At 40.4% G+C, this 22,527-nt stretch overlaps 2 protein-coding genes, 1 long non-coding RNA gene and 2 other non-coding genes across 6 annotated transcripts in view; 3 read left to right on the top strand and 2 right to left on the bottom strand.

Moving 5' to 3' along the window:
* LOC131982152 (protein TANC1-like) overlaps nucleotides 1-8,693 on the bottom strand; it is a 39,605-nt gene extending 30,912 nt beyond the window's left edge. Inside the window, exons 1-5 of the mRNA XM_059346739.1 lie at nucleotides 8,621-8,693; nucleotides 7,006-7,197; nucleotides 5,138-5,254; nucleotides 3,497-3,627; nucleotides 374-662 (exon numbers count right to left, since the gene is read on the bottom strand). Of these exons, the coding sequence (XP_059202722.1) occupies nucleotides 374-662; nucleotides 3,497-3,627; nucleotides 5,138-5,254; nucleotides 7,006-7,197; nucleotides 8,621-8,693 (802 nt within the window). The remainder of the gene's footprint in view (nucleotides 1-373; nucleotides 663-3,496; nucleotides 3,628-5,137; nucleotides 5,255-7,005; nucleotides 7,198-8,620) is intronic.
* Nucleotides 8,694-10,743: 2,050 nt separating this feature from the next.
* LOC131991287 (uncharacterized) lies at nucleotides 10,744-12,603 on the top strand. The gene is made up of 3 exons (XR_009396129.1): nucleotides 10,744-10,878; nucleotides 11,766-11,951; nucleotides 12,241-12,603. It is a non-coding gene; the product is annotated as an uncharacterized LOC131991287 (long non-coding RNA).
* On the top strand, nucleotides 12,004-12,137 carry LOC131961110 (small nucleolar RNA SNORA31). The gene has a single exon (XR_009389834.1). It is a non-coding gene; the product is annotated as a small nucleolar RNA SNORA31 (small nucleolar RNA).
* On the top strand, nucleotides 12,360-12,492 carry LOC131961100 (small nucleolar RNA SNORA31). The gene has a single exon (XR_009389832.1). It is a non-coding gene; the product is annotated as a small nucleolar RNA SNORA31 (small nucleolar RNA).
* A 693-nt stretch (nucleotides 12,604-13,296) lies between the features above and the next one.
* gtf2f2a (general transcription factor IIF, polypeptide 2a) lies at nucleotides 13,297-22,455 on the bottom strand. Of its 2 annotated transcripts, XM_059359588.1 has the most exons (9): nucleotides 22,322-22,455; nucleotides 21,349-21,422; nucleotides 21,061-21,085; nucleotides 20,094-20,232; nucleotides 17,431-17,490; nucleotides 15,930-16,011; nucleotides 15,109-15,208; nucleotides 14,722-14,865; nucleotides 13,297-14,019 (listed from the first exon to the last, which is right to left on the bottom strand). In XM_059359588.1, the coding sequence occupies exons 1-9, from the start codon at nucleotides 22,385-22,387 to the stop codon at nucleotides 13,897-13,899; spliced, it is 813 nt and encodes a 270-aa protein (XP_059215571.1). In that variant the 5' UTR covers nucleotides 22,388-22,455; the 3' UTR covers nucleotides 13,297-13,896. The 2 variants fall into 2 exon arrangements, with proteins under 2 accessions (XP_059215571.1, XP_059215578.1); XM_059359595.1 differs by lacking the exon at nucleotides 17,431-17,490.
* Nucleotides 22,456-22,527: the final 72 nt, after the last annotated feature.

The following is a 22,527-nucleotide window of genomic DNA, read 5'->3' as shown; positions in this document are numbered from 1 at the left end:
CAGACCCATAAGCAACAAAGACAGCAGTGTCCCAGTTTTGACAGGAGGGAGCTGAAGCCTTGAGGCTGAAGTGGCACAGCAACATAGAGGAAGCTAGCTGTGGGGTAGGCCACACGTTTAAAAACTTCCTATCACCATTTAGGAGGGTGTGGCACAAAGTCACATTTGGTATTTCTGATAAAGTAAGTGGTTCCACATAGGCTGTTTTTAGCATCCTTTTTTCCTTTTTACTCCCAGTAATGCATGACTAGGCTTTTGTATTGGACGTGTTTCACCTCGTATAAAAAGCAATCTGAGCTCACACAATTTGGATTAGTCATCATTTGAAAAACCGGGCCAGGATTTCCAGCAGATACGCTGCAGCAACTCTCACCTATGATTCCACTATCCTTGCTCCCCAGAGTGGAGGTGGGGCTGTGAGGAGGAGGCCCAGGGCTGCTCCAGGTGCTGGGTCCAGGAGCAGGACTAGGAGCAGGACTGGGGACGGTGTTGGAGAGGGTTCCACTGGGGCTGGTGCTGGAGCTGCACTTGGGTGAAGGTAAAGGTAAAGACTGGCCTCCAGCGCTGGTGCTGAGGGTGGAGGAGGGGCTCTCTGAGCAGGGGGAGGCGGTGCTGCAGGTGAGCGTGGAGCTGGGACTCCCCCCCTGGGCAGACGAATCACACTGGGACACGACACAGCAGGAAGACATGACACATGATCAGGAGGTTAAAGTGACATGTATAAAAGATCACAGAAAGAGACTAAATAAGACGGATTTTGTAAAGGTAACAAGCTGAAGAAACTTATAATTTGATTTCCTTTTTTTTCTTTTTCTCCCGCTGTATATGAATGTGACATGAATACAACTGAATGATGCCCAACTGCTACAGACATTTATATTTATTTATTCATATTATATAATTAATTTGTGCCTCCATACCCCTCTGGATGTAGATAGTTAAATTGTATGTCTTTGGTTTTGTTTTTTTCTTTACATATTCATATTATTAAAAAGAGAATGGACAATGGACATTTGGAACAAGAAGCTATTGATACAAAACCTTTGACTCTGTACAGTTTTGATACTAACAGCTGTAAATCCATTTGTACTTGTCAATTGTTGTGAAATTTCCTAATAAAAAGATAATAACAAAAAGAAAGAGACTAAACCTGGTCACCTCTGTGAAAGGAAGAAGTAAAGAAACATACATAGATGATATTCCTCCTGTTATAACAGTGTAATAAACCAGCCGTGTCAGCTGCCACCCTTTCTAACAGCCCTCCACTCTGCATGACAGTGTTTGCCGTCATGCACACTGTTTTGTGTGACCGAGTATGTTTGTGTGTGCACCCAGATGGGAAATGAAAGGATAATTCCAGTTATTTTCATCCTGGCTGTCATTTTCCCAGTTTTCATAACGACGGCTGGCTGTGTTCAAAACTAAATCACTCGCCGAAGACATTTGCAATTTACTGTAAAAGTCACTGTGCACACATTCTGCTGCTCCACACAGGGCTCATTCCACAAAGACAGTCAATATGAAAAGTGAATATTTTTCACATGTGACAGGATGTATTTTAAGCATGGAAAATCCAAACTGTCTGAATAAAGGAACTAGTTAAAATTACACATCTAATACCACAATGCAGGCAAGTTTCAGGAAATTTGAAATGACACTGGATGGATGAAGGCACCATTACAGAGTGCTCCTGCGTTAAACATGTTTTTAAAAAGAGAATAGCTACATTCACGTCCCCGGTGGTTTCTATGACTACCACTCTGAAGTCTCGAGTTTGGCATTTTGGCCATCGCCATATTTGAACCATAAGTGACCTTATTTGGACTAGAGGGTGGACCTATCATCTATGTTATTACCTTGTGCTAGCTAGCTAGCTTGGTTAGCAAGATGCAAAAATGAACAACCAGACCACCAACCATCCTTGATGCGCCTTAAAAAACAATGAAACACTAAATAAGACATTTTCAGGTGGCTGAAATATGACAATGAACTTAAAGCCACTGTGAAAGGGTCTAAGCTAGTCACACCCTAACATATACTATGCTTATTTGTCTATTTTTTTCTAAATAGGACCATGATTTACAAAAAATGACATCATGCTGTATTGAAGAAGACATGAAACTTGCAATTGAGACCATAAGCCTGTTAGGAAAATGTTGGCAGAGGTATTAAATCAAGAGAAAAGTAGGATCATTTTCTCATATACTTCTATACAGCCTGACGTCTTATTTGCAGTCAGTGGTGTTACCCTCTGTGTTAGAAATATTGCAGGTTTAAGGCATTTTGCATTGGCTTGACATTGCAGAGGTTGCCTATGGCCGCAGAGTTGCCATGCAACCAGCAGATTTCTACAAGAAGAAATTTCTTATTTGACAGACACTTGTTAGGAAGATGCATTTGACACAGTAGTGAATTAAATATAATCTACTGAATATTGAAATGGACAGCAGATGATTAAAATATAATGCATCCACACAAAACGTTTCTGAGGGCCACCATTAGCCCGTGGGCTGCACTTTGAACAACTATTATCTATACAGTATATTGCAACCTACTGTGCAATAAATCATATTTTTATAAACGTTATGTTAAATTGTGTTTTCTGTTACATTGTTCTTAGAGGAGGAAAACACCCCTATTCATATACATGTTACTTATATTTTAATTTGTAGTATTTGTATTTACCCTTATCTCTTACATTTTAAATCACTGCTGACATTTTTATTCATCTAATTAATGTAGGTGACCTTTTATTGGTAAATGGCCAATGTGGAATGTTCAAGAGATTAAAAAATCTTCCCACAGCATCATTTTTATCCATAGATGGACAGGTTGCTTGTTATAAATTTTTTATCCTTGCAGTTTGATCCCATGCATTTCAGGTTTGATCACATGCATTTCAGGTCTCCTCATTACTGATGCAACATTTCTGCAACACAGAGACTGTAGGGAGACAAGCAGCAGAGTTGAAACAGCTCACTGTTATTCCCTTTATACCAGAGCCTCATCTATCTTAGCCAGGACAACCCACATTCCTCATATGAGGCTCGCTATCTCTGTGAAACTCACTGAATCTGGAGCTCAGGTGGTGGAATGAGGCTGAGAAAATGGGCCAAGGCTGAGCAATGCAAAGGCACAGAGATGGAGAGGCAGAAGCACATACAATAACACACATGCAGAGAGGTTAAAGTGAGAGGGCACTGAGTTCAGAAATGGAGCTATGCGACAACATAGCAAGACAAATATAAATGTTTTAAAATATATATGTGTATAGATCCAGAGGGGATTTAAGTTGTTTAATCATGTATGAAACACATTGTTTTCTTGCACTCAAGTAAATTTTAAATAACAATCTTTATGAGTAATATTTAAATGTTTAAAGAAGATACTAAGATACTGATGTCAATGATGGTTAAAAAAAGAAGGTCGTTTCATAAACCATCCATCGCCTTTTTATATGACATGACAGCAAGAGGCCATTCGATCAATATCCTACCTTCTTTTCCCTCCTGTCCTCCATAGGAGAGCTAGCAGTGCCAGGCGTTGCTTCTCCCAATAAGAAGCATAGTCTGGTCATCAGTTCCTGGGTAGAAAGGGAGGAGCCCGGCTGGGGCTCCACGTGGAGGTCTGAAAAACATTCAGGACACACTGATTAACAAGCAAATGGAAAACATGGCAGGCCAGATGAGACCGCCATCTAACTGACGCTCTCATTCCAGCTCAGCTCGTGAGGTTCCACCCAGCAGCATTGCTAGTGAACTGAGAGAAATGTATGCATCCACAGGTCAGCACAGCCCCAGCTGCCCTGATTATGAATGCACAGACAGTGGCTTCCAGTCCCCCGGTTCAGGCAGCAGCAGAGGTTGTGTGAGGTTGTGAGTTTGCTGTGCACACGCCTGCCAGGTGCTCTCGCTTAAATGACGGGTTGTGAATTTCAATGAGCTTGGTGTCGACTCCGGAGCAGAAAGAAGGAGTGCCTTGGCTCTGCCTCTCTGTTGCTCCAGGAGAGATTGGCTGACACCGGCCATGTGCTGCATTCATTTATCACTTCTTAAGGCTCCCTGATGCTCTGACCTCCAACCCCAGCTACTCTCAGGTCCACACTCACCTCTGCAGAGTCAGGCTCTAACGCTGTTCACATCTCAGCTGAGCAATGCATTCCTCCGTTCTCACGCCTCACCTATGCACCGTTATCAGCTGAGTAACATGCATATTGAGTAGGCACATAAACACGATGACAGGACATCACGGATTACAGGAACAGCTCACTCCTCCTCACAAACATCTTTGCGTTTAGACATCACATTCATTTCTCACTCCCTCCACTGATTCTTTCTCATTCTGTCTCGCTGCCTCGCTCTTCTTTTAAAAAGCCACTGCATCACATCGCTCTTACATGCAACTCAAGTGTGCTCAAACAGGAGCCTAGCCTTGAGAGGATCAAGGTCAATTTTGAGAGGCAAGCTTGGCAATTATTGTTTCATAAAGCGCCCCAGTTCTAGCCTTTGTCAATACTCTTTTCACAGCTTGAAAAGCTGCTATGAGGACTTGGGTAGGAAGGGTGGATGTGTATTTCAAAGAGGAGGAGGAGAGAAAACTTTGTATTTAGTCAGCAGAGCACTGAGATCCAATCTGGAGTAACATGAGGACACACAGAATGTCCAGTACTATTCATCAAACCACCCAGCAGTTGCCATTGGAAACGGGAAGCTGAGAGGTGCCTGGCAACCGGGATGGAAGATGCCTTATAAAATCTGTTTAGCCTAAGGGGAGCCCTCTGGTCAAAAACATAAAGAAAGCCAGTTGAGATGTGGGATATTTACACCATTATTGCTTCAATCTAACCATAACTGTACGAGCTGCATGCAGACAAGTGGAGAGCAAACACTCAGGAGAAACTGTGATAAAACAAATCCACTCTCAGTCATACAGCGACATCACCGTCCCTACTGTCATCTGGAAGAAAAAACTTCATGCGAAGCCTTTTAGATGTAATTAAAATACAACCAAGCACTCACTTTCTCTTGTATCTCCTCATCCACTCACCTCTAGCCCATTCATTCTCATTCAGCTTCCTGATCAATACCTGGAAAAACAGACATGACGCTAAAACACTCCCACTCGCTCCCGTTCTCACCTCTGTGGTCTGCCTGGCCACGGCACGAGGCGAAGACAAGAGGTTCTCTCGCGCTGGGAGAGTCATCCACATACTCCAGCTTCCTCACCCGTCCTTCGGCCACAGCAGAGAGGAGAAGGAGAGGGAGGGAGAGCAGGCAGGGTGGGAGAGAGAGGGAGGGATCGAGGGTGGAGATAAGGAGGGATATGAAAGAAAGTGAGAGAGAGAGAGAGAGCGAGAGAGAGAGAGAGAGATTAAGCCTCTCCAGATGAGATCTGTGGTGCAGAATTTGAATTGTGTCCCACGAGTATAAAGCAGTATGTACAGAGTGCGAGCCATGCATGCAAACAGTACAATATTCACTGTACCGTGGGCGTTTATCTATAATATATTAACACTGCTAATGTACGTGTGTGTGTGTGTGTGTGTGACAGCGGTGCACTCATATTGATGTGTGTGGGTGTGTCTCAATTTATGCAACAACATCTGAGGGTTCTTGGAAGAGCAAATTCTTTAAGACTGGAGATAATTGAGAGGGATGTTTGCAAACACTGAGATGAACTGAATTATGATACTCAAGGTTATTCCCTGTTTGAATCACGCCCCTAGATACAGACTCCCACTGTTTAACATACAGTTTAATATTGGATTTTGCATGATCATCAAAGACACGAAGACCATGACAATGTATATTTTTACTTGCTGTAATTTACCTTGTCATGTTGGTTCAGTGTGCCGGGGGAAAACACGGCAGTGCTGCATGGATGTAACGATGTAACAGCAGCTTTACTGTTCTGCTGCAGGACACTGCCACCTGGTGATCTCTGGAGGAGAGACACCAGGTGGACATGGAGTTTGTTGAAATGTTACAAAAAATAATGTAGGTTTGTAATTTAATGTAATGTTTAAAATAATACAATTTTATTAATTACCATGCATATATTATATTGATTTATTAGTTCAAAACTTGTGACAGTGGATAACATCTTTGCAGTTTTAAGCATTTTGATTTGATAAATAACAAAATAATAAAGCGCCCATGGGATGCATGTAAAATTTGTTATTTTCATTAATTAATTAAATATTCATGAGGCAGTATGTTATATTTTGAGACGTGATGAAATGAAATCTGAAAAGTTCTTCTCTACTCAATATTGTGGTTTGCTTTCTGTTATTTCAGTTGGATGTTTGTCTTTCATTGAGCAGCATGATTTGTGTACAGAGAGAATTAGTTTTGTTTTTGTTGTTCTGAGTTCTTAGACTGCAGAGATCAACATGAAAGATGAAAAGGAAGAGAAGATGAAATATAACGTGGCCATGGTTTCCTGCAGGAAAGGAAAAGTATCATGACACACTGTCAGGGCTGCATCTCCAGCCCACAGTGCATGTGATGCATGAGACACTATGGCATTTAGAGAAACCTGACACTTCTTTGAGAGATACAGATATTAGTATAAAAATGTAAAAAACCACATGTATATGTAGGAGAAAGAAAAAGAAAAGAAAAAAGCTAAGGACCTTAAGTTTTGATTTTATCATTTTATTTATTTTGCAAAAAAGTTGTCTTTGATTTTATTCAGTATAGATCCAAACTAATTTAATATCTAAAAACTGACCTACCTAATTGGGGCTCCTTGCCTTGAGTTATCTTGTTCAATCATTCACTCTTCAATCTGTCACATGTTTCGGGGCCCTGGGGGGCCAGTCTGTATGTCACATGTATGGAACAGCTGAACGCACAGAAGCTCTCTGCTAATCAAGGCACAACCATGAAAGTATCCTGCTATTTCTGCAGCTATTCCCTGAAGAACGGCTTCTTGTCATTCACACTAGTTCATGTGAGACTTTTGCTTTGTTGTTGTGATTATGATTATTTCCGTTAAACCCACCTGTGAACTTGATGCAGGACTGAGAGGGAGCTATGTCGGCCTCGCGGGGGAGAAGAGGGGAGGACGGTAGAGAGATGGAAGCCCCCTTGGTCAGTCTGCCCCGTTTCACCGGGCTGGCAGCGTTCCTGCTGTCTCGGTCCGGACGCCCTCCACCTCCCCGCTGCAGAGTGCTGTGTGTGAACACCTCAACACCTATGTTCAAAAGATGGAAGTGTGCAGGTGCTATGATTAAAGAACATCATTCAAAAAGCGTCAGCACAGTTTAAAGGCAGAGTTGATTCAACAGATCTGTGTCTGTACAGCAGATTTAACATATCAAAGAGAAAGCAGTTTAAAATATGTCTCACATAAGGCTGCGATGGAGCGAACATATCTTGTCTTGGAGGCATATTGCTGAATGAGGTAATGGAAAGTTGGCAATGCCAGAACATCTATTTAAAGGAATGGGATCACACTCAATAAAGAGGCTACACTTACTATATTTCAATTCAATATTTAAATCATTTTCATTGCCACTCTTATTGCAGCCATTGAGCCTCATCTTGAGTCTTCAGATAAACATTATGCATGAGAACTCACACAGCCAGGTGATTACCGAGGCATTATTCACTCATACTGATACACCAGATTAGAATAGTTTCCCTGTAGAATACTTCAGTCCATCACTTCTTACTTTAAATAAGTCTGTTTTTGTTGTTATTACCAAGAGGTCCACCACCTAATATTTAAAAAAATCACATGATATGCTGTTCCAAATAAGTGCCTGGAAACCCTTTGATGATCCTCTTTAGAGAGGAAGTGATCTCTCTCTCAGATGATCAGAACCATTGCTATGTACTGTAAACATGCTATATCATTTTTAATGAGACTGACACAGTTCTCCGTCTTCCTCTCTGTTCTTGCAACCCAGAGCAGGGCATTATCAAATATTAATGGGCAACATGGTTGCTCTAATACCAAGCTCTACTTATGTTCATCTATCTCCACTGCGCAGTCTGAAACCTCCTCTGAACTGCAGCAGGTTGACAAGTTCTCCCTGTGAAACTGCAAACATCTAAGCTTCATTTCAACAAGAAAACGTTCCAGCAGCTCAGCGCACCGTTCTGCTCGCATTGCACTGAAGATGATTTAAAAAAACAAAAAAACATTCAGTTTGTTTACAGCAAATACAACATATTTATAACAAGTGCACATATTTGTCTCATTCAAATGTAGCCCACACGCACAAATTCTTGTGATATTCAGTGTGTTTTTAGTAGGTCAGGATGTTTTGCCTAACCCACTCCAACTTCTCCTGACACACTTTAAATGCAAGCAGCGGGACACTTTGTGAAGGACAGAACACACTGATGAATTAGGCTAATTGAAATGGCTCTACTTAAATCACCCAAGAGAAGCGAACCTGAATATTGCCATCAAATAATGCAAGACCTTGTGTGTACAACATTTAGATAAATCTCCTCCTATACATATTTTTTCTGATTAAGGAAATAAGGCACACTCAATATGAAAACTGTGATAAAACCTCATTAAGATACAGGCACAAAGGTGCAATGCTGCTTATTATGAATACACAGTTCTGTTCCTGGGGTAGTTTCAGTGGTTTTGCTCTTACCCTGGTTGCTCTGCTTCTTTTTCCCCCCTCGTTTTCCTCCATCTCTCTTGTTTCCAAACACAGCTCTGAACATAGCTGGGCTGTTGCTGCTTCACTGTATCCTGCCTGTGGAAGCAAAATGTTAATTTGAATTAGGAACACATTATTTCAAGCAACATTACCCCCAGTGTTAGTTCTTAATTCAACTGCTGAAGGAAAGGCAGATTTAATTGGTGGTTTTTAAGCCATGAAAACTATTTAGTCTTTAATTTCTTTACAATAATCAGTAGTACACATATGGGTGGTCACATGTATAAAAAAAGAGAGAAAAAAAAGATGTCATCCAATTAAGGTTCAACCTACCTGCTCTTAAGTCTTCTTTGATGCCTGCATATCTTCTCATAAATCCACAGGAAGCTGATGGAAGACCATTTAAACTCGCGGAGTCCAATTAAGAAGTGCTGCTGCTCCTCAGACAACTCACGGTGTGTTGGAAGGAGGGTCGGGAGCGCGCGCCGTGCACGTGCGCCGTGCCCTTATATTTTTCATTTGGTGCCTTTAATGACTGTCATGTTTTATTGGAACCTGTTTTAGACTTTTAACTAACTAAATGGGCTATTTGCCATTTGATCTTCTATTGTTTATCAATGTATTGCTGGTTTAACAAAACAAATATTAACACTAACGGTGATAATAATAATAATAATAATAATAATAATAATAATAGTCTACCATAGTGACGAAATTCTCACGTAGTTAAACAATGGTAAGACATCTACTTATTAAATGTTATGTTGACGTCTTTACATTCCATTGGCTGACATTATTGATTAAAGTTAAAACAACAACAACAACAACAACAACAACACATTTAAAGCAAATAAACAACAGACCATAACGTTATTTGCACCTAAGCCTTATTTAAAATAAATAAATAATAATAATAACTCAACATATTAACGTGATTTAAAAAAAAGGTTAAAAGGAACTAATCGTAGTAAATATTAATCCACCTCGTAAATCGTCACACTGTTAAATGTCATTGGCATGACATGAGCGTGTCATAAACATGACATGGGATGTGTCATGAACATTAATGACACTTTGAAGTAACATTATGATACTTGTCATGTCATGTTTCTGACAGGCTTGTGTGACTCTTATGTAGACTCCTTCAAAATAAAGTGTTACCAAATCCTGCTTAAGTCACAAAGGCATGTTTAAAGTCATTTATTTATATTAAATTACATAATTTACACACAGTGTTATTACTATGCCTTTGTTACATAATTTTTGAGTGAAATGATCAATAAATGTCATATGTTACACTTTTGGTGAAGTTTTTTTGTGTTTCCTGCAAAACTTGAAAAAATTAGTTAGGCGTTTATTTTAACAGGGTGACGAGTTTACAGTAAAAAGGAGTAATGATGTCTGACCACCAGAGGGCGACACTGTGACATGCAGTTCCTCCTTCATCCTCAGGGGGCGGTAGTGACATGCAGTTCCCTCTTCATCCTCAGGGGGCGGTAGTGACATGCAGTTCCCTCTTCATCCTCAGGGGGCGGTAGTGACATGCAGTTCCTCCTTCATCCCCAGGGGGCGGTAGTGACATGCAGTTCCCTCTCCATCCTCAGGGGGCGGTAGTGAGATGCAGTTCCCTCTTCATCCTCAGGGGGCGGTAGTGAGATGCAGTTCCCTCTTCGTCCTCAGGGGGCGGTAGTGACATGCAGTTCCTCCTTCATCCTCAGGGGGCGGTAGTGACATGCAGTTCCCTCTTCCTACTCAGGGGGCGGTAGTGAGATGCAGTTCCCTCTTCCTCCTCAGGGGGCGGTAGTGACATGCAGTTCCCTCTTCCTACTCAGGGGGCGGTAGTGAGATGCAGTTCCCTCTTCATCCTCAGGGGGCGGTAGTGAGATGCAGTTCCCTCTTCATCCTCAGGGGGCGGTAGTGAGATGCAGTTCCCTCTTCATCCTCAGGGGGCGGTAGTGAGATGCAGTTCCCTCTTCATCCTCAGGGGGCGGTAGTGAGATGCAGTTCCTCCTTCATCCTCAGGGGGCGGTAGTGAGATGCAGTTCCCTCTTCGTCCTGAGGGGGCGCTAGTGAGCTATAACCTATTTAACGCGGCAGCAGCAGCCGGTCGGTCCTTTCACCGGCTGAGCCAAGAACTGATCTCTCAGGAATCAGGAGTCAGGAGGAGGAAATGCTATATTTAACATATATATTAACTCAAAATAACCTCAGCGGTTCGAGCATTTATAACGGCACCGATATGGCTTATTGTAAGTATATTTACATTAACGTTGTGTTGTGAGTTTTAGTTTGTAAAAGATCAATCTGTGGACACGTGTAAAAATTAGCTGGTGCCATTTTGTAACTGCTTGTGAATCTGCTTCAGATTAACCAGCGCTGCGCCGAAAACTCTGTTAAATTAGTGATAAATCTGATCTTTACATCTTTACAGGCAAACTACCAGCAGCATCTAACGCTTTAACTCGGGATTGTAAGTGATTTTTAGGGTGAGGGGGGCACGTTTAGACAAGCATGCAGAATTTAGCATAGCACCGGAAACGGCTCCTTTAAGCTGCTAACGGTAATAACTTGACTTTTCTGGCTGATGTCCTAATAACAGCTCTGGTGGTTGACTGAGACATGTAATGTTGTGTTTCACAATTGTGTTTGTCATCTTTACACTTGCTGCTTATAATTGACGTCATTTTAGCTTTGAAGTTGATTATGAACGCTATCTTCAACGTTAATAAAACAATGGTTTAATGTCAAGGAAAAAAAATAACGTTATCAGTTATAGTAATCCTTAGTATACTCTATAACAGATCTAATTTGTCTCCTGAACATTTCTCAGCCACTTTACACCTAAAATAATGTCCAGCAGCGGTTAATGAGCTGCAGTATGAGTTCCAGCATGCAGCAGTAACGGTGCTGTTTGATCTACATCCGTGAATTATCCCGAGATGGATATTTGTGGGAATTTTTTTTTTTTGGTCTTTCGGAAATATTTCTATAAATGTGTCGTTTAAAAATACAGACATGTCTCCATAAACATAATATTTAAAGTGCACACTGTCAACAGATTGAATCGAACAAAACTAATCAGATTTTCTTTAGGTAGTACTGGTGAGTAACCCCTCTCCTGCCCTCTCCTCTCCAGTGGATCCCAGTCCGTGTGGAGGCCTGTCTGAGCCAGATGGAGGATGATGATGATGATGCTGGTCCCAGTTCTGATCTGCTGTTAAACACCAGTCTGCCATGGCAGAGCTGCTGGTTGAGAAAATGAGCTTTAAAGAAAAGCTCCAAGAAGACGACCGCCACCATCTGCAGCAAATTGTGTGGAAATGTATGTAAAGGTGTTTACTTTGCTTGATATAACAGTTATTATTGATCACAAGCCGCATCTTTGACAGCCTGGGCTCTCTGCTGTGAGATATCCTGGGTTTTAATATTTCAGATGCAACATCAAAATGTCCCTGCGCTTTCTGCTCGCCTCTTCATGGCGGCTCGGATTGAATTGGGGAGGATAAATCCAAAATGTCTTAATTTAAACTTGTATCTCCTGTTACCATCTCAAACTGTCCTGTAAGGAGCCTGAATGTAACGGGTTTATTTTTTTTTTTTCTCGTCTCAAGGTTCACGCTGAAACAGAGATGACCAAGAAGCTGCAGCAGCTGGAACAGATGCTGTTGAGCCGTTTTTATCCGATGGATGCTTTGCAGGTGAGCATGTGTTGTTTCACAGGGACTTTAATGTGCATCCACTGATAGACCTGGAGCAGGCTTCATTGGCTTTTGGGTTTGCATAGAGATGCTAAACTGAGCCTTCCTCGCGCTTTCTGACTGCTAAGTTCTATAGCAGCACGGATTGAATTGAGGAATACATGTGAGCATGCTGGGCAGTATGAAGCAGGCAGCTTATCGCTTTTTGCAACTTACTTTGTCCTATTAACCTCTAGCAGGATCAGTTTCTTCAACATTCCTGTTGCATCACTCATTTTATTTATTTTTTTTTCCAAATTTCCTGCAGGTAGAAGCAAGACACTGAGAATACCTGATGGAGATGATGGGACTCGTGGAAGTTTTTTCCTCTAATGGCAAACATATGCACTTGAATGTTACTGTTTTTCATATTCAGTTTGCTGTATCTGGTCACTGGTAGTTTTTCATAAACCAGCAGCTTTTGTCTTGCGCACAATACATTCATACTGATTGAGTCACCATGCTGTACATGTAATGTGTTAATGACAAATATTTGACAATAAATGTGGAACAAATATTCAACTCTACATCTGAAGTCTTTGTGATTTAAGTTTAAATATGGGACCCTGTGATTAATGCACTAGTGGTGTGAAAGGTACGATGAGTTCTGCAAAATAGTTACTTAAAGTAATCTATTACAGCGGACAGAATATATTATACAGTCTTAAAGCTGTCATACTGTAACTATTGCATTTGGTAGATAGTTTGTACATGTATTTTCCTGAAAGGTAAACTATCTAAACACTGATGGCATCTTTATCTAGGAAAGTGCTATACAAACTGAATGTATTAATAGCTCAATCTGAAAATGGAGCAGCTAAGAGCTTAAGAAACCTGCAATGGATGTTGGAAGGTCTCAGCTGTGGAAGTTTAGAGCCTTTACTGGCCCAGAGTTGTTCCTGATTTAGTACAAAGCAAGCGTTCATATGATTCTATTTAAACACATTTATTGCATATGTCAAATATAAAACAATTAAAATGACAGTTAAGGTGAGCTACTATGAGGACACCTGAAGCACAAACCTGTTAATGGTTCAAAATGTCTAGAAAAGGAAACTTCCTCAGTGCTGAAACTAAAACCTGTCACATCCTTCCTCTAAACATTAAACCCTAACCTCTGGACATACTGCTGTCAAAACCTTAAAATACTAATAACCAGAGTTGATGCATCATAAATACATTTGATTTGTAAAAATCTGTCCTGTGCCTCTGATGGATGAACTAATTGAAATACTGGGAGGGTTGGAGCATTGACAGAAACTACATCAGGAAGAGGTGGTGCACACCAGCGTAAAACCTCCACTAGCTTCCCATGCCCGCTTTTTCTTGTTCCTTACAAAATAAGCAGCAACATTAACAACCTCTCCCTGTAAAACAACCTTTGAACTCAACATCCAGTGTGTTTGAGACCTGATGTAAGGAAACCAGGCAGCACGTTAAAGTCCAACCAAGGCCTGGCCTGGTCTGGTCTGGAGGTTCTCCCCAACATCACATCTACAGATGGAGCTTCAGCCTCGGCCGGGTCAGAACCTACTCGTCTGTCTTCTCCTCTCCTTGGTAATGTCGGTACTCTGGTCTGAGCTCCCACGTGTTCTTGTGTGTTCCCTTCACATTGTAGGTGCCAATATCACGCAAGATTTCCTTCAAGTAAATCTGGAAGAAGAAAAAGACCAAATATGAAAAGGTTAATATGTATGAATCAAAGCTATAAAACTGTATGTACAGTGTACATAATTAACAATTCTCAGGAGAAAAGGGTGCGCCAAAGAAAGCTAATGTTTTTAGTTATTTATCTGTAGAAATGATTGTAATAAAATGCCATATTTGTACCATGCTATGGAGAAATATTTATCTAGGCAAGAGTGAACAAAACACCTTGCCTGTTTAAATCTAAATGATCAAAATTGAATGACTTTTTTATTTATTGTTGTTTGCACTTAAAAACCATACAATCGTTAGAAAATAACAGTACAAGAAACAGTAAAAGAAAATGCAGGAAAGATCAAAAAGCCCAAAGGGCTTATATATACGCGACCCTCCCTCTTAAACCTATAAGTAACTATACTTTACTTAAATTACATAGCTAGATGAAAAAAAATAAACAAAATGTAAACAAAACAAATACAAAGGTGTAGAACATCTATAGGGATTTTTTGAGCTTGGTCTTAAAAGTATTTAAAGAGGAACATGATTCTATTAGATGTTTTATGTCATTCCACAACACTGCACCTTGATAAACAAATGAGAATTTGGCAACAGAGGTCCTACAGAGACACTGTGTGTAAAAGGAATCAGACAGTAAAACACACCGCTCTAACCAAAGCCCTGTGTGTGTGTGTGTGTGTGTGCTCTTACCACAGGCTGCTTGGTGATGTCCACCAGGTCTTTGATGTTGTAGTACTGGTGCTTCTCAAAGGCAGAGAACAACATGTCCAACACCTGCTGTTTATCTGCTCGCGCCCTCTTCCCTTCCTCCTTCTTCTTCCGATCATACTCAAGCTGCAGCAGGAAGTAAACACACAGAGGTCAGAGGTCAGGCAACACATAAAGGCCTGCAGCTCACAGAGCCATGCTGGGGGCAAGTTCTCTACAGAGAAATAGATTTTCCTTGGTTATGTCCCATATGTAAATTAAAATAGGCAGTTCATAGCTGGGTTCAAACAGTTCTACTGGCATCAATAAACTATGGGTTGTATGTTTGAAACATGTAAAACACAGATTAATGTTGGGTATGTCTCTTACATTGTTGAAGTGGTTGGCCACTGGTTTGTAGTTGCTGGTGACAGCTTTGTCCAGCTGCTGGGACAGTCTGACTGGTTTAGCCAGCTCTTCAATCTGTAACCTGTTAAAAAACAAGAATTACTTTACTAAAAAAAAAAAAGGTGACACATTTATGAAGTAATGCAATTACAACAATAGCTATACAATTAATGCTCTGCTACTTATGTGATTATAGCATCTTTAAAATGTGAAGTTAAGAATGGAGCTAATAAGCTTTAATTATTTACATTATAAAATGGTTTTAGTGTGTATTACATGATCATACATATCACAGATCATACAGGCAGTGTATTCCCAGTCACCCACACAGTTTACCTTTATGTAGAGATTAATAATAATAATTAACATGAAACAATCACATTAGGATGTCCATATATATATATATATATATATATATATATATATATACACACACACACACACACACACACACACAATGATGTGGATCCTTCATACTCATTGCCTCTTAAAATAGGGACAGCAAACAGTAAAACTGGCACCCAAAAATTAATATATTTTTGTAGTTTAATCTCCCATAGAGGCAGCATCACACCAACTCCTTTTACAAATGGTCAATTTATTATTTACCTCATGAAATAAATACTGCAAAGCAGGGTGGAGGATTTCTTATACTTCAGGAAAAACGTTGTTTAATTCAGTAAATGTCTAGTCCACCAAAAAACACTTAAATAATATTTAATCTCAGCTGTTTATGTTGGTTAACATTTGCTTTATTCGCATATTATAGGTTAATTCATGGTTTATTATATATAAATACTGACCTCTTCAGCCTCATGTAGCTCTCACTGACAGCAGGCCGGCACTCTGCTCTCTGCACCACCACGCCCTCCAACGCTATTTTATCTGAAAAGAGGAAGTTAATTAAAACCTTCATTAAAACTTTAAAGCCTTTTGAAGAGTATGTTTACCTCATGAATAGGGAAGGTGAGGGTTCCATGTGTGTAAGAGAGAAGGGATGAAGCAGACACTGAATGACTGGGTGATGTGTTTAAAGGGGAAAAACAGCTATTTATATGAATCTAATTCAGTCCAGGCTCTCTGCTAAAGTTTACCGAAATATGTCAGAGCAATCTAGGGTCCTTTTCTGAAACACCGACCCTTCATCTGCTTTAATCACTCGGATCATGTGACTCAACTCACCATGTGACCACAACAAACCACCTGGAACACCTAACACACCTAAACACTTCCTGCTAGTTCCTTTATTCACCGCCGGTTGATTCTAATTCAGTCAATACATTTCTCTTCACTCCACCAAAAACAGCCATCCCAGTACAACTGTCCTTTTCTATATTAAAATAAATAAAGCTTGTTTTCCACCTTTTCCAAGTTAATGTACGATCCAGCCACCCTGGCTGCTACTGGCTCAGATGGAGGTCACACTAAGTCCTGACAGTGATCCACCATGGCTGACTAGCTGAATGGGAAATGTTTGTGCCAGGGAAAATGCCAAATGGCATAGTTCTATGCTGTAAATCAGTATTTCATCAGGATTATAGCCAACAACATATACGAGTATGCAAATTAACTATTTAGAATTCAGTGACAGCTATAATAATATGGCTAGAGTTAGGAAATATAATGGTATTATCATGGTATATTTTTTTAATTAAGGAAATGTTTCAATGTTGTTGTTTTTAAGTATGTGTAAAAAGTCTCCGTTTTGGAAATAAATCAAATATTTTTTCAATATCAGAGATAAGCAAATGTTCAGCATATGAACTTTTTTTACCACGTTATACCACGATGCCGGTAAATCACTGCAAACCAAGTTACAGTTACACTATTATATAGTTTCTCATACACAACAGCTTTAAGTCTCAGCAATTAAGTGGAAAATGTGAAAGATTGCGCTGGGTTTAAATACAGCGAGCAGGTAAAAGAGAAACATCTAGTAGTGGTATCAATAGAGTAGAACATTTAGAAATACTCTCAAATTAATTCTCTTCGCCAACACAATGTCACATCCATCACCACCAGCAGGCAGCGCTTTGACCAAGTATCAACCAGTCGACCACAGACTCTGTCCTCTTACAGTCGTTTTACAGGGACAGAAGGACGTACGCTAAGCTTGAGGGAAAACTGGTGCTACATGAGAACAATTAGTCCCCAGTTTTGGTACCAAAACATGAATCTTCCAAAGCATGTACAGGGTTTATTGTGATACTACATCACCATTTATTATTGAAATTAACAGACACTCAGCTGGTCTGAGTCCCAGTGGTGCAACTTTGTCTCTCGTTGGCAGAACGGAGGACTCACCTGGACCTGCCCCCGACCCCGAAACTGAGCTGCTGCCATCAGATCTTTCTTCTGACTGGCCTACAGGAGGGAGGAGGGATGGTAGAGATGAAATACAGGGATGGAAGACGGAGGGAGGAGGGGTCGAACAACAAGAACCACACCAGGGTTTAGTCTCACACCAGAACATTTCATCACAGAGCGTCGCTGCGTATTCTCTGATAGTAAACACGTGCGCATGAGCAAAGCAAGCATGCCCTCACACAGCCAGCACAGAGACCCTGACCCAGCACAGAGACCCTGACCCAGCACAGAGACCCTGAGCCAGCACAGAGACCCTGACCCAGCACAGAGACACATCCACCACAGGGCTGCACAAATACCCAACATACTCTTTGAAAAATACATGGGAAAAAAACTGGATAAAAAAAGCAGCCATAACTAGAAAATTTCTAAAGAAATTTTGATTGTGTGCTTGCCTCTGGACTGTGACTCTCGTGGCTTATCAAAAGGGGCAGGGATTAAACAGGGACTTTCTGCTGAGTACACTGACACCTCGTACAAGTCTCTAGGACAAACGGTTCACTAGTTAGTAAAAGGGGGCGTGGCTAATCAAAGGGGCAGGGTTATCAATCACCAGTTAAACAGGGACTCTATGCTGAGTAATCTGACACCTTATACAAGTTTCAAGGACAAACGGTTCATTAGTTAGTAAAAGGGGCGTGGCTAATCAAAAAGGGCGGGAATTTATGAATTATTGTTATGTAGAACTGATAAGTGATGAACCATCATCATGCATGACAAGTTTGAGGAAGATTGGACAATGTATGGTCAAGTTATAAGGTCTCATGTTTTATGAAAAAACGCCATGTCTGTTGAGTTAGAGTTAACTGTTTTCAGTTAAAATGTCTGTGTTGGAGGAGGGAGGGGGGAGGGGGGGGAGCTTTGGTAGCTAAGCAACCAGGTGGCCAGGTGGAGTCGACCAATCAGAGCAGAGCAATCAACTGAAATTAACTGCTGTTGGAGACAGTTCCGCCACACTGAGCAGCCAGAGGTCGACAAACTGAAAATTCTGGCCTCAAACAGAAAGCATTTTCGGCAAAACCATAATACCTATCATTGATCCGACTTCACTTTGAGCTTCCTGAGTTCTTCCTCAACGTCTACATATATTTTTTTTAAGAAAAATTAAAAAATAGCTTTGTTAGAGCGATTTAAAAAAAACTCTTACAACTCCTTTTTTCTGATTTCATCCTGCGTTTTTAATATGGGAGCCAATGAGGCAGTTTGTGCGTGTTGGTGTTGCATCTGTGCGTCTTACGCCCAAACTATAACTCTGACAGCTTTACCAGAGGATTGTGAGTGAGAGGACAAATTTTCCTACGTTTCTATGTATAAATTATTTCTGTAGAGTGAAATTTGCGGCCTGGAGCGCAGTTTACAAATTTATTTTTTGACAATTCTTTCTCTCCCTCTACACTCTGCGTGATGACATCACCACTCTAGACTCTCCATAGGGTTACATTGGGGGGATTTTTTGACGTGTTTTTGCCCAATAATTTGAAAACCGTTTGTCGAAACCCTTAGAAAAGTCATAGCACACCTGTCATGGGCAAGCCGGTCGATTTGATACCTTTTTTGTGTATGTGTGGCCAAAACTCTGGGAGGAGTAGTCGACCGAAAAAACACCACGGAAGAAACGGAAGAATAAGACATAAGCCCACGGAATAACAATTAGTGTGCTTTTGCAAGCAAGCACACAAAATTACTGCTCTCCCCATTAGTCTCTGTTAATCTACTGACCTGCATATGTTGGGATGTCTTATATCATATCTTATATAGCACCTTATATCATTATGTCTTATATCATATCTTGTCTAGCACCTGGCTTTACTAGGTGCATTGAAAAAGAAATTATACTCAAGTCATACCCAAAAAACATATACAATTCAACTGTGCAGCCCTAACACACACACACACACACACACACACACAGTGTAAGCACAGTAGCACCAGCTCACCATCACCCGAAGCAACAGATAAACCCACATTACATCATTACATCCAGAGCAGACGGCTGCTGGGATCCAAACCAAACCAAAGAAACCCATGCACAAAGTAAATCAACTCCAAATGCAGCAGTGATTTGTGTTGATATTGATCTAGTCTATGTTAAATTAACTCCTGATCAGACAGCCAACCTGCTGAGGTGATTGGCAGTGGACTGAAAAGATCAAACCACAAACAAATGACTGACAGAAGATCACACACTGAAACTCAAATGACCTTTGACACAGAGACAGAAACACAGAGCAGACTGGATGAAGACACACTTCCAACACATCAGATCTCTCCTGTTTTCATTAAGTGTCAACTCATCCACTATTAATGGTACATTGTATATGTACTGTTAGGGCTGTGGACAACCTCACACTCAAGGAAAAACCTGTTGAGAGTTTACAGACACAGGCAGGCAGAGCAGGCAGTGAGACAGCATCAAGACAGCAAGCTGTACAGGTGGAGCAGGGTGGAGCAGGGTGGAGCCTCCACCAGCTGATCACAGACTCACCTCTGGGCCCTCGCACACATTCTCCACATCACTGAAAACATCTTGTGGATTTCTATCTTGCAGCAGACTGAAAGAACACAGCGTCCTCCGGCTGGCACAATAACACAGAACTCACCTGATGACGTCTCTGTGAAGACCGCCAGCGTCTGTCCTCCCACTGACTGCATGGTGAACGGGTGCTCGCGAGGCGCAGACACCGTTTTATCTTCTATACCTTCAATCACAGTCAGCTCTTCATTCAGAGTGAAAGACACCTGAACAGAGGAGAGTCTGCATTAATCTCAGCATCTCTCAGCGTTACTCACTCCCATCTTATCCTTACAAAGATCTTATTAAGATCTTTATTAAAATAATCAATCAATAGTCTAAAATACATTTAAAAATAAGAATATAAGAAAATGTGAGAGATGAATTGTGATAAACTGATTGCAGATTGAAAACAGTTATCAATTAAATGCACTAGAAAGAAACATAGTTGGCTGGCTTTGACTATGTAATAAAAACTGAAAGAAAAAATGTATTTCATCATATATACCACAAAATAATGGGATACTACACTTTGTTCTGCTACATATCATACACAATTTCTTTCAAAATAATAATAAAGACCTACAAAAGATCAAGAAAAAGAAATTAGTACAACACACAGTACAGATAACTAAGTGATGCATGTACACAAAACCTTCTGAATGCCCTGAAACAAAAAGATAAGCTTTTTGTTTCCAAATTGGTATTTAGCCTTTATGAATTAACTCATGTACCCAATACTAATTATGGTCTAAAACTATGCATCATGTGTTTACTACATTAGAAGGACACCTATCAAATTATCTGAGCTTCTCTTACATACAAAAGCAAAGCATAGTAGCATTAACTACAGCCGGTAATCCCTCAATGTGACTGTTGATGGAGAATGACAAGCAAAGGAAAGTCTCCTGGTTATATATATATATATATATATATATATATATATATATATATATATATATATATATATAAATATATATTAGATTGGACATGGCATTGAATGTGGCAGATGTCCATCACCAGGATACATTGTAATTCTGTTTAACATCACTTACCTCTGCTTTTCCCTGGTTTCCTTTCCTTGGAGATAAAAAAAGCAAAATGAGAATAAATTGATTGGCAAAAATAAGGGGTATTTCATTTGATATGGATGCATTAATAATAGTATACAACACAAAAACACAGCTTGTATTACAATTTAATTCACCACAATAATTTTACCTTTCATCACTAATAAGCACACACTCACTCTCCACTGTGTCTCAGTGGCCTCCTGTTATTTAACCCCATAGACACACATAAACAACTTGAACTGTCTTCTGTAACTTTATTGATGAACATACTTGCAGATTCGGAGTTTCCCGACCTCTCCTCTGCCGGTTGCTTTGGCCCATTGCTGAGAGAGATATTTGGGCACCTGCATGAAGAAACATGAGTATCATTATATAAAGTCTATGTCTTTCATTTTCTATGCAGTCATTTCTTATCAACAACTGTTATGTTGGCAGCTTCATGTTAAGCTGTGTCACAGCTTAACATGAAGCTGCCAACATAACAGTTGTAGCATAACTGCTGTGAACATTTTTATTAGCTTGATTCCCCAGTGTTTTACTGTTGACACTAATATTGGTAACACTTTACTCTAAGGTGTCTACATAAGAGTGACATAAGCGTGTCATAAACATGACATGGGATGTGTCATGAACATTAATGACTCTTTGAAGTAACATTAATGCTCATGATAATGTCATGTCATGTTTCTGACAGACTTGTGTGACTCTTATGTAGACTCCTTCAAAATAAAGTGTTACCATATCTTGCTTAAGTCACAAAGGCATGTTCAAAACATTGCCTAAGTCATTTATTTCTCTTAAGTTACATAATTTACACACAGTGTTATTACTATGCCAACAGCCATCCTTTGTTACATCCTTTTTGAGTGAAATGATCAATAAATGTCATATGTTACACTTTAGGTTATGTTTTTTGTGTTTCCTGCAAAACTTGGAAACTGAGTTAGGCTATTATTTGGACAGGGTGATGATATTTTGTTTACGTTATTTGTATAGCTGAACAAAGGCCTTAATTGTAGCATTGTGGGGACTTGTGGCTGGTTTCCTCTGGCGAGCTAACAGCTAACTGAACTTAGCTAACGGTGGCTAACGTTATTACAGGCTATGGTCTCAACGCACACAACGGTTTCATTCGACCGCAGCGGTGAATGCTAAGCTACATTAGTTAGCATTAGCTGCGTTTAAGTGAATACATTACCCTACATTCCACCAATCACCCTTCATTAACGGTATGTATACTCACCTTTACAAGCCACACGCCCGTGTTCTGCTTGGCTCCAGTTAGATCCACTTCTCCTTTCTCCGACATGTTTTTAAAAATGATGCTTCTTGTTGCTTAGCATGCAACAACAACACGCATGCGCGAAGAAATACGAAAGTACGGAAAGTCTGAATGTCCATGTCTGTTTGTACTTCAATCGCCTTTCACCAGTATGCGCAGTATACTGG

This window comes from Centropristis striata, chromosome 2 (assembly GCF_030273125.1).
Source record: "Centropristis striata isolate RG_2023a ecotype Rhode Island chromosome 2, C.striata_1.0, whole genome shotgun sequence".
In the NCBI taxonomy this organism is placed as follows: domain Eukaryota; kingdom Metazoa; phylum Chordata; class Actinopteri; order Perciformes; family Serranidae; genus Centropristis; species Centropristis striata.
This window is presented reverse-complemented; position numbering and strand designations above follow the sequence as displayed.